A 12,636-nucleotide genomic window follows, 5' to 3' on the forward strand; every position below is an offset into this window, starting at 1 on the left:
GGTACATGTCTTTTAAGGGAGAAAAATATTTTTTAAATCAGCTACAAATAAACCATGGGAAAGGGGTGAACAGGAGTATTATCAACATTATGTCTGTTCAGTGACTCAGATATGACATTAAAGATGGGCGACATATTGTATGTTGCCTTTATATGCTGCATAACATCCTTGGCACATAGCAAACGTCCACTTCACATATTTCTGTTGTATTGTCTCTATATGCATGTATATTCTTTATCTCTGACAAACAAGCGTCATGTATCTGTGGGGCTTGTAAGAAAATTTTTGATGACCTGCTAGCATGGGTTTAAATAAATTATGAGGCTTTTAAAAAGCCTGGTAATGCTGATCTCTGCGAGGATTGCCAGGTGATACACTACAGTCCAGAGTACTTTCTCTGTGTGACTTGTTTTCAGCACAGAGATTCTGTTTAGCATTTATCATGAAAATAGGACTAAGTGTCTGCTATTCCAGACTCAGTTACACTGTCATCTGCCAGCAATGTTCCTTCCCCTCAGTTCTGGCTCGTTCCCATTTTCGGCAGGTCAGTGGTTGGGAAATGTGCAAATTACTTTTCCAAGCACCCTTGCACTCCCCTCTGGTGCAGGCAGCTGCTGGCTTCCTTCTGGTAGACTGGACTGCGTATGCAGAACTGAACATAACATTTAACTGAAAGAATGGCGTGAATGGCTACATGTCAAACACAATTCACTCAAATAATGGGATGTTTTTGCTAAGGGTGTGATGTGTAGAATTCCATGGGGCTTAGAACGCAGATTAGCACATAAAATGCAAAGAAAATTCTTCTCATTTCTGTTCTCCATTACTATATGCATAGTATAATGTACAGTGTAGTGGCTGAGAAGATTTTTTTCTCCATTAAATGTAATTATATTTTGTAGACTTGCATATTTTTGTAGATGAATAGCTGATAACATGAGATGTTAAGTAGTTTTAATTTAAAATGTATTGGATTCAATCTGCTCAAGTGATAGGTATCCCCAATTTCTAGCATGTACAACTTGACTCTTTCATTTCCACCACATACAGTTATCTGAAAGTTACTTCTCTAAAATGCTAATATAATTTTAAGAGGCATTTAACCAGCCTAAAGTTTAGTTTTACATTAGAATAGCAAAAGAATATGAAATCAAATCATGCTGGCCCTAACTTGCCTGTAAATTTCTCATCTTTTTTAACATGAATCCTTCTGTAGTTGTTTCTGTGTTAATACTGGTATGTAGATGTGATAAGTCATTATAAAGTGTAGTAGTAAAGATGCTTCATCCTTTCTTTTTCTTCTTTTCCTCTCAGTTTGCCAACACAACTAATCCCCAATAACTTGCTCTCTTTTTGTATTGATTTCAATGTTAGGAAACAAACCTGGATTTAAAATTGCTATTGTACACTCTGCTTTGGTATTGACTCTTTTTGTCATTTAATACACCAGTGATTCTGTGATCTCACTTCCTAACAGATATAATCACATTGAATTATCTCACAAATGTGTCATGAGGTGTTGAAATATCAAGAACAGTAGGTTGGACAAAAAGTGCTGTTAGTTATTCTCAGGCACAGTTTTATGTACTATTAAATTTAGCAAGTTCCCTGTAATATTCTACTGATACTCTTTGAACAAAGTTTACCTTTCACAGTGACAAGAAGGCTACATGAAGAACCCTGCTTTTTGTTTTGTTTTGCACTAGGGACTAAGTTCTTTGAGACTTTGGCCAAATTCAGCTGCCTTAGTGCAGTTTTGGATTTATAAGGTTGTTACAATACACTATGGAATGTCTAAAAAGAAAACCAAACCTCTGAAGTCTGGCATTTGAGGATGATTGGTATTTTTAAAAATTTTAGTCAGCATAGTGGTAATGTAAAGAGGTAAAAAATCCCAACCCCACAAAAACCCCAAGTATGAATTTCTGAGATGCTCATATAGAAGAGACGGTGCATTCAAAGAGCAGCTGTACCAGAGTCTGCTGGCCATGATTACAATTAGAATCAGTCTGCATAATCTTAAAGTAATAATTGTTTGGCTGGACTGAGAATATACGAGAAAGTACTACGGCTAGGAGTCGGCTTTCATCAATCAGAAAACAAGTTTTCCACACAAATATGTTAACAAGGATAGATCTTACATCACTGAAATTTGAGCAGCCCAACCCCACTCTGTTTAATCACTTTTTATTTCGTTTTATAGTAATGGATCCTGACAGTCAAATTGCTCTCTATCATTTCCATTTGCTCTGTGTATTTCCTTCATAACACAGAGCACAGCTGACACTGAAGACAGATTTCAGCCTTGTAATAGAGACCTGGGTAATACTTTTGTTAATATGTGCAGCAAAATGTAAGACAGTTCATCCTGCTCTGGATGATCGACTGACTTCCGTCAGTAAAATAAGCGGGTTCTGTGTATGTATAGGAAGCGGTCTGTCCAAAGGGGGGCAAGTTTATACAGTCACCCTTCAATCTAGAATGGTAACTTGAAAAAATATCTAAATATAATTTTTCAGTATCGGACTGGTTAAAAATGTTTTTTCAGTAATCTCTTTACTGGGAGGATGAAACAGTTTGTATTGTATAAAACTGCATATTTTGGAAAGTATAAACAGTCCTTTTTTCTTTATGCTGGCCTCCTGCTTTTTAGATGAGAAGGGGGGAGATTGCTGATGCAATTATTCAAGCATATGCCTCAGATTTGTGATTTTTATCATCTTTACTGATATTACACATGCAGAAATAATACCTGTGCACTTGCCATGGCAAAGTGCAATATTCTACCTCTGTCTGCAAGTAACTTGTGTCCCGTGTTGTAGATGACTTGTGTTACTGCACTTACGTACAAGCTTTTTAGATATACGAATAGCCCCGAGATATCTTAACGCTACTGAGAGAAGATTATTCTCTCTAGATCACGCTAGACCTAAATTTATCTAGATGTAAGTGCAGATCCACAACTTCTCTGGCAGCACAAGCCATGGGTTGGTGAAGTGACGAGACATTCTAACTGCAGTCACAGCCCAGGATTCTTCCCTGTTTTAAGTCTGCTGTGCCCTTAACGCAAAAGCTGTATCTGTAGGTGGCCTATATTATGGCTTGGCAGAGTGAACGTTTGCCCCCAGTTTGTCTTTGGTGTTAAAAAAGTAAGCATCTTCCAACAGCCTCGATATTGGATTTAATTTTCTGTCATGACATATGTGACTTTCTAAATTCAGTGATTCATTAAAGAATCCTATGCAGTTCTACCTTTGAACATGCAAACTTTAAACTGTGAAAGTGTTAGCATCGGGAAAGCTTTATCGAATCTCTACAAGAAACTGCTGCGTGAATTTACCGCGTGTAATCTCAGAGCACCTGTTAGATGCAGCATGGCCTGCAAAGATCAATTGCAAAATGGTTTGCGATTATGTGTACCTTGGATAAATGCTTATGTCATACAATAAAGGCTGAGTATGAGTTTTATGTCAAAACACATAGTGATTATCCCAAAACTCAGGGGAAAGCAAATTCAAATTGCTCTTAAAGCCCACAGCTTTTAAGACATGAAAACGCACCCCTAATTCTCCTTGGCAACGTAAAATTACCTGATGATACGCAGCACTTCACCTTCGCTAAACTGTTTCAGGGTTTTTTTAATTAAAAACCCAACCCTTAGAACCACGCACCACCACTGTTTATTAGACAAGGCTGCATTAGCGTTCCGAGGGCTGTCCGGGCGGCGATGCCGGTGCCCGCCGTTGCTCCCTCGCAGCGGCACAGAGGGTTCCCGGGTTGGAACGGGCCGTGCGGGGCGGGGGGGCCTGAGATTGCTGCCGTTCCTAGCAGAGCGATCGGAGCCGCTACAGGGCCGCTCCCGGCAATGGTCTTCAACTTCATGGCAACGCCACCGTTGCGCTGATGAGCATCGCTCGCAGCCGTAACTAGCTCCGCGCTGAGGCTGCCCTTCCACGCCCGCGCTATGTGTTGACGAATGAGGGCCACAACTAAAACTTCGTGCTCGTAACGGGCGCTAAGGACCGCGCACCTCCTCCCCTGACTCCTGGGGCTCCCTGGTGCCGGTGCCACCCGCAGCTGCCCTCGACGCTTACAGCGCGCCGTTACCCACCCCGCGGTGGCTCAGCGCTGCCGGGGGACGCGGGACTGCGGGCTTTTCGCTTAGAAACGACGCTCCCGCCGCGACCACCGCCGCGCCGGGCGGCCCCGGGCGCCGCTGTTCCGCCGGGCGGGGCGGGAGCGAGGCTCGGCGGGAGCGAGGCTCCGCGTGCGCGGCGCGGCCGCTGCTCTCCTCGTCCTCGCGCGGCGCCGCGCGCGGCTGCCACCTAGAGCCGGGCGGGAGCGGCAGGCGCGCGCGAGGCGCCGCTGTCCGCGCCGCTGAGGTGAAGGCAGCGCCTCCCGCCCCGGCCGGCAGTGAGGCTGCGACCGAGCCCGCCTGCGGATCGCAGAGCCCGCCGCGGCGCCCGCCGCCCTCCCGCCCGGCTCCGCGCCCTCCTCCCGCTCCTCGCCAGAGCCTCGCCTTTCTCTCGCCCGGCCAGATGATGAACTTTCTGCGGCGCAGGCTCTCGGACAGCAGCTTCATCGCCAACCTGCCCAATGGCTACATGACCGACCTGCAGCGGCCGGAGCCGCAGCAGCCGCCGCCGCCTCCCCCCGCTTCCTCGGCCCCTGCCTCTGCCTCCCCGGCGGCGGAGCGCCGGCAGCCGCCGCAGTCGGCGCCCCCCCAGCAGCAGCAGCCGCCGCCGCCGCAGCAGCAGCAGTCAACGGGCAGCAGCTTCTTCAGCTCCCTTTCCAACGCCGTGAAGCAGACGGCGGCCTCGGCCGGTCTGGTGGATCCCTCCTCCGCCGTTTCCTCGGTCGCCGGCAGAAAGTTCAAGCTGCTCCTGGTCATCGACGAGCCGCACACGGACTGGTAAGTGCCCCCGCGCCTCTGCATGCCCCCCCTGCGCCCTCCTCCTTCTCCTTCCTTCCTTCGTCCTTCCCCTCCCTCACGCTGCGGTCCCTTTCCCCCGCGGGCCCCGTGCCCCCTCAGCGGCCGGTCTCCCTTTCCCGGCAGATGTGGGCTCACCTGGGGGCGGCGAGGCGCGCCTCGGGCCCCGGGGCGGGCGGTGTGAGGCTCCGCGGCGGGCTGGGGCCGGGGCAGGCGGCGGGAGGGCCGCCGGGCAATGGGCAATGCCTCCCCGCCGCCCGGCCTCGCTGAGGCGGCAGCCGCGGGGCTGAAGCGAAGCGTTACGGACTGGAAGATGGAGCAAAAACCAGCAAACCCTGCAGCACCTGACTAGGAATGGAAGCCGTTTTCCATCAAAACGCTAAATAAAATGTATTTACCGCCCTGAAAAAAACATCCTGTGTTCGTTAGCGTAATAAAGAACTTATGCGTAGGTGCAGGTAGGATTTGAGTGTCTTAGGCACGAATATCTGTTCTGAACTGCGTGTGGTTGTAGCGTTACGTGTGTTTGTTCATATTTATGAGCGGACTTGTTTTCACGCAGATCCCGGCGCTTCTGTTGCAACGTCTAAAATGCGTGTTTGGGTGAAGGTCCTTCAGGATATCGAGGACCAGCCCTCAGTTTTACCTTAGCCCTGTGAATTTGTGCGATTACATTAATTAACTTTGCAGGGTTTGTTTGGGGTGGGTGTTTTGCTTCCACTATCACCATTAAAAAATGTGGGATTTACAAAACATAAAACTTGTACGTCAACTCATTTCTTCCTGTGCCTGGCTGCTACCAGTAGGAGAGGTTATAGCTTTTTCAGACCTGTTTATCACGAATGACTCTGGTGGATGCTGTGTTTTGTAGGAAGGACGTATACCTACTAACCGTTCAGTAACTTGTTTCCCTATAATGTGTGTTTGCACGTCAAGCGGTGAATCGTCTCATTTGCTGTTGCTAATTACAGTATATAAGGTCTTAATAGTGCCCTAAAATAATACTGAGTAAAACAAGTATGTTTTTATAACACTGACATCATTCACTAAGGGATTGTGGGGTTTTGATTTTATTGTCAGCTTCTCAAATTTATAGCCTTGCTGTCTAGATGGACTCATACAGTTCTAGGATTTAATACAATTTGCTTTAAAATGGTACTTTAATAAAATACTTGAAACAAAAATGTAAGCTTTTATCTATAGCACATGTGTTATTAATGTTAAGATAATGTTACCTGTTACATTTTTGGTTGTTTTTCTTCTGTGTTTGGTTTTGTGGATTTTTTTTTTTTTTTTTAAAAATAAGGTTGTTGTATCTGCCAGACTAAGACAGCCTCTGTACCTACGTCATGGAGATGCATCCATGGACACTGCTCACTGCCTTGCAGATACATCTATTTATTTAATATTCTATGGTGCACAGATTTTTGCTTGGTAAATTAAATAACTGTATATGTTCATAAAGTTTGTTTTTGGTGGAATTTTTCTATATCTGCTGAAGCCATCCTCTGCATTATAAACATGGCATGTTTTACGTACTTGATAAATACACCCAAAATTAGCACAATCTGTCGGCAATAGCAAAGCTTTTAAACCTCTGCGTGGTGAATGCTACCAACAGCATTCCATGTTGGAGACTAGATGTAGTCGCAAATATACGCAAGATTACTCGTGCCTGCTTGCTTTTGCTTTTTCTTTTTTTTTTTTTCATTCCTCATAGTATATGATGTGGATATGTAGTAGTTCTAGAAAGAACAGTTTGTTGTTGTACTGGCTCTTTCCCCTCCAAAAAGCTAATAATTTTGTCACTTAAGATTTTAAAATAAATTTTTAAAAATATATACATGTGTATTCTGATAATACATGCACAAAAGTTTGTTCTGTACCTTTGGAAGTATGGATGTCCATATTGACATGTATTGAACTGCTATAAAATTTGACTGTATGGGCTAAAATGAAATATGTATGATAACTTGGAAAAAAACCCCCACGTTGAAAGATTGGAACTGCCAGAGATGATTTTCAGTGGTCCGATGGCCAGCACACTAGCTGCCCTGCCTGGTATGATGCATTGACGTACAGTTTAGCAAGATGAGGTATGTAGAGCTGCTGTCATGTGATACACTAACCAAACCCTGTCAATAATAAGAAAAACAGTACCGAATAAATCTCACGCAGCCTCCTAAGAGACAATTTCAGTTGATTTATGTTAATCCTGAGAGGAAGATCATATGCTGGGCGTTTGTTTTTTGTAATGTTTTGAGCTGTGTTTGTCAGATTGAAAATGTATATATTGCTTTTGGATTGCAGTTTCAATAGAAATAACAGAATTTCAGTCTGGATCACACTGAAATCCTACTAATTCAGTATCTTTATAGCAAGGGTCAGAGGAAGCATTAAGCACCTTCTTCTGTCAGCAAAGGATATTGCCTCTTCCCTCTAGCATCAAAACGATATTTTGTTTCTAATATTTCTCTCAGAGATTGACTCACACTTGAAATCTGAGATTTAGTAACTCAACATTATTATTGTCATTAGTGTAATCATATGGGATATTCTACATATATTAATGCTCAATTGTTGCTTGTGGTTTTTAATCTTGATCTCAATGACTTTTATCATTTTCTTGCCTTAAGAAGTTTGTCCTATTACAAGTTTTGCAATTGTCCTTTTCAGTTTCTTTATGGCATAGAATCAGGGAAAAATGGGAGCATTAACTTATCTTTACTAATTTGTATATTTTTACCATGTTATATTAGCTGACTTCTTAAGGAAAGAGAGCAAATGCAGACATAGTGTGAAACCATCCTCCCCTTTCTCCAGTAACAATCGAAGATGTGTTAGACCTGTGAAAGATAATTCTTTTCCTACAGGTTCTTTGGAAACTTGCAGCTACGTAGATGAGACACCCCTCTAAGGGCCTCTACTAAAGGTGGGACTGCAAAATGAGCTGATACCAAGGACTTTCTATCAGCTAGGAGCTTTATGCATGCCTCAGTGCCAAGTGAAGGAAAAAAATGGAAGCAGACTAAAGCTTGTAGTCAACTGTCAGAGACAAATCTATGACAAGCGGTCTTCGTTGGTTCTGGTTCTCATAGAATGCTTTCTCCTAGTCACTTTATGCAATAAATGATCTGTCGGTCCAAAGGTGAAAGCAAATAACGATCACTTTCACCAATTATCTTTGAAACCTTCTGTCACTCCAGAGTATCACCGTAAAGAAGGGATGACCTGTAATGCAAACGCTCCTTCAAATGAACAGTACTATTAATTTATATAAAGGCATTGGAAAAGCTAATTTTATTTTCTGGCCTAGTCTTTATGCATTTTAATGTCATGTTCTTTTCATCTGCAGCTGCACACTGAACAGACATTTTCAATATCTTCACTGATGTCCAAAATCCTTTTCTGCGTTAGCACATCTAGTTGAGAACCTTATGAAGTATTTAAAGATGCAGTAGAAAAGTGTCTGATTCACAGATGTTTCATGGATCAGTTGGGGAGGGGAAAGCGTCAAGAACTACTTGTTAGGTTTAATAATGATTTTATGTAATAGATTTCAGTGATTGTTTTACAGCTTTAGGTGTCTCTGTTGATATCTTTACAAATGGAGGAAACTGAGAAGTAAAACAACTTGTTCAAGGTCATCCAAGAGGCTAGTAACAGAGCTAAATTAGAACTTAGGCAGCTTGCTTAACCTTTTAATTCTCCTTTCCTAGCTACTTGTCTGCATTAAGTGTGCAAAATTTTCAGCTAGATAAGTTTATTTTTAAATGTATTTAATTTCCTCAGGAAACAACCATTTTGTTCTGTATACAAAATGTACGGAATATTCAATGCTGAACAAGCAATTGATTAGAGGCCATGCATCAATGGCAAGGTGCCAAAACACTGTGTATATAGATTATTAGCTTTATTAAAAGCTTATGTGTAATATTTAGAAAGCTGTTTCAGTATTGAAAACTAATTATTACTTAGTCTGTCTTGCGCTCTAAAGCTTGACTATAAGACTCATTGGCAGTAGCAATGAAACTATAAAAAGAATCAAGTTGGAAATTTATGTTCCTGTATTTTTTAAGCACAAATGTTGTTATAAGTATCTACCTTTTTTTTTCCCCCAGAGAATTATGCATTTCTTGTACTGTTTACTGTCTTAGTAGTTAGTCATCTTGTGATAGGTCCAAAAGATAATTTCGAAATGGCTGGGACAAATGCTATATGAAGAGCAAACTTTCTGGTTTAAAATTACTGAGTCATTTATGGGCAAGCATTGCTCATCATAAATGTTTTTAATATGAACACTAGTGTCACAGTGCAGAAAAACACTGGTTTATGATACAGAAATTTACTGAAGTGAGCAGAATGGGGTTTTTGATTGGGGTTTTTTTGCATTTACTAGAAAGTAGAAAACAGTTTCAATTAAAAATAAATGTGCGGTTGTTTTATGTAGGGGTAACTACCAAACAACTTGCATACTACAATGAAAATTCATTGCCATTTTTTTGTTCAGTAGGGATGGTTCAATTGTGCTTAACTAATTAGTATTTCCTAACTACAGTTGAACTGGAATTCTAGTTTATCTCATTTTATAGTAACACATTGATTTAGTAAGGGCAGTTTTTATTGCATTCAGTATAAGTCTTCAGTTAGCAAGTTTTCCGATTTTAGAAGGTGTCACTTAGATTTTAGTAATGCATAAATGAGGGCAACTGCTTTGCCAGAGCTCTCTCTAGTCCTTGGGGATGACACTGCCTAGAAGGGCCATGTTCTTGCCAGCCTCCGGGCATTGCAAAGCACCCTCCTACTAGTACAAAGCATAAAGCCACAATATAAAGCGAGTAGGGAAACGCAGGGCATAGGCAAAGGTGGAACTAGTAGTGATTGCACAGGGGGAGGATTGAAAGGATCCCTTGGCACTCATTTAGGGGCTGAAGGTGAGAAGTTCTGGCAAGCAAGTCAAGGTTAGAAAGGTCTAAGATTTTAAGAGTGACCAAATGTAGATATGTGCCTTCAGGCAATGAGTGTAAGGAAAAGGTAATCTTATCAATCTATATAGGAAGAAAAGACATATAATAAGATACTTCTATTAATTTAAAACGGTAATTAAGAACTGCTGTGCCTTTTGCAACAAGAAGCTTCTAATATTAAAGGAGAAATAACCTTGCATTTGTTATAACACTGTAATCTTTGAAGGAGGCAACAGGTTCCTTAAGATCCCTGAAACTGGGCAAGAGTGGTAAAGATTTTACTTTGGTTTCTCTCTAATTTTTGGCTCATATGAACACTTCACATTTTAAAATTATCTTTGTGAGAAGTTTCATCTGAATCTTAAAAAAAATTTGCTGTGTTGCAGTCTAATTCTAGTTGGCCTTTGGACTGAGTTCCTAGTATTCCAAGCTGGAGCTGGCAACCAGATTTTACATGAAGACAATATGTGCTTAGGCAGGTTCTTACAACCAGGTAATCACATCAGTACTACTTCCCAGCACATGCTACGGTTTTCAACTCTGCATTAAGGGCTCTCCATTTTTGCAATCAAGATAGCAACATAATTAAAGGAGAGATGCAGACATAAGCAGGGGCTGCCATGAGCATAAGCAACACATCTCTCTGCTGGCTGGGAGGATACACTCTGGCACACAGATGAAACAACGTGAGTTTCTGCAAAGCAAGGTAAAGTTTATTTTGAACTGTCTCCTCATCAGGTGCGAGCAACTGAATGTGTTTTTCTGAAGGGGTGGAAGTATTATCATTGAGCCGTGTCACTCAATTTTTAAAAAATGGACAAAGAACAAGTCTGCGCAAGAACTTGGGAACAAGGACATGCAGCTGAACTAACTGTAGTATGTAACGTAACGTGCTAACGAATCTGAATTTGTAGCATACAGCAATCTCATGCAAGTTGTATTTCATGTCTGTATCTGAAATGGCAGGCTGATACTGTTCTGCACTGCACGATATGTGTGCTAGTACTTGAAGGTGGTCTAAGAAAAAATTGCTGTTTTTTTCTGTTGATCTATAGTTCTGTCGTGTAATACTTGGCTATATTAGTATAAATAGCAAAACACAGTACCTGATAGAGATTACCTTTTTGACTAGATATTTTAAAAAAATAAAAGCTTTTAGTGGAAAACGCTTTGTCCTCCATACTCTGTGTATTGCTCTATCTAAACAAGCTCATAAATGCTCTGATGTTATTTTAGGCAACTTTGTGTATATGAGATGCTGACTGCAAATTTGGACAGATTCTACGTGGTGTCATCCCCCGTCCCATCCCTGTCCTATGTCCTCAGAATCTGGGTGAATCTCTTTTTCTTTTTTTTTTTTTTTTTTTTCCTACATTATCTCTGAAAAGACCACAGAAGCTTCTCTGAAGCTTAATGAAACCTATAGTAACATGTTTAGTCAAATAGGTAATACTAATAAAGATTTTTGCCACTGTTTTCTTCTAAAGTTTGCCTTAATAGAAAGGAATGGGAAAATTGGCAAGGAAATAATGGGGTTTAGGTAGGTATATTTCAAAGTAACAAGACTGAAGTGAGAGATAAAAGCAATAATAAATTGCTTTATAGACTTTAGACCCAAGTAAAATAAGAAATTCTGCTTACAAACTATACAGAATTTGATAATGATTTGCCAGTAACAAATTGTAATCTGTTGAAATAGGAACAGTATGAAACAAAAGGTTATTAAAAATTATATTATTAGATGTCTTCTTGTTTGTCTTGAAAAGTATGTCTAGAGGACTTAATGTATTTTGAACTGTACTTGCTTTAAATGGATGTTATTTGCCATTCTGTAAACACTAGGACACTGCAAAACTGTACACACTTTTGCTGAAACCCTGTTTCTCCGAAAGATTGATGCTAAATATTCTCACAGTATCAATGTATTCTTAAAGTCGTGATTTCGCTGTATGCATTTTTAGTACCCAGTTCTTAATAGTACCATGCGATAGTCACCTACAAAAATATTCATATGCAAAATCACATCATTTTATCACCTGTAGCTCTTCAGCCAGCGTAGCCATTGTGGATGCTCTAAACTGCAGAAATCTGTTTTTAATATAATAAATTGATGATTTCGATTTTTATACATTAAGATACACTGCAATCTGCATTTAAAAATGTGGTAAGACTTTAGTGAAAAATATGTGTTTGAGTATAAACTTGTGTCTGAAGAAGAGAACAACAAGCACAGGCGGTCAGATCTGGATATAGCACCTCTATGGAAGGATTCTAGACCTGGTGGGATGAACACAGCAGCAAAGGGTAATTACAAGTAGGTGGAAAAGTTGCAAAGAATGGAAAAGAGTAAATTGGCAAAGAAAGCTATGTTGTATATGGCAAAAAGTGAAAAAATAAATTACAAGGTAAATGTTACCTGGAATAATGATAGTGCTTCCAAGGATGAGGCTACTTACCTTGTGGAGTGAAAAAAAATGTGTAATGAGGTGATAAGACTTTACAGACGTCAGGAGTCAGGGGACAGCGTCATACCTTGGTCTAGAATGCAAAATGCTTGCTTGATTGCACTGCTGCTTTTGCTAATTAAACGGTTTTATCTGTGCTGAGTCAAACTTGACTTCTCCGAGGAAAGCTAGTGTGCTTTTAGACAGCCAGCTGGAGGAGAGTAATGAAGAGTATTCATGGTAGCATGAACTGAAGACTAGTTTAAACTTTTCCAAAAAGTGCAAAGACTTTGTC

At 41.2% G+C, this 12,636-nt stretch overlaps 1 protein-coding gene across 1 annotated transcript in view; it reads left to right on the plus strand.

Moving 5' to 3' along the window:
• The first annotated feature begins 3,807 nt into the window (after positions 1–3,807).
• SYN2 (synapsin II) overlaps positions 3,808–12,636 on the plus strand; it is a 186,827-nt gene continuing 177,998 nt past the window's right edge. Inside the window, exon 1 of the mRNA XM_054838018.1 lies at positions 3,808–4,912. Within this exon, the coding sequence (XP_054693993.1) occupies positions 4,539–4,912 (374 nt within the window). The 5' untranslated portion in view covers positions 3,808–4,538. The remainder of the gene's footprint in view (positions 4,913–12,636) is intronic.

The sequence above is a fragment of the Grus americana genome, chromosome 11 (genome assembly GCF_028858705.1).
Source record: "Grus americana isolate bGruAme1 chromosome 11, bGruAme1.mat, whole genome shotgun sequence".
Classification (NCBI taxonomy): domain Eukaryota; kingdom Metazoa; phylum Chordata; class Aves; order Gruiformes; family Gruidae; genus Grus; species Grus americana.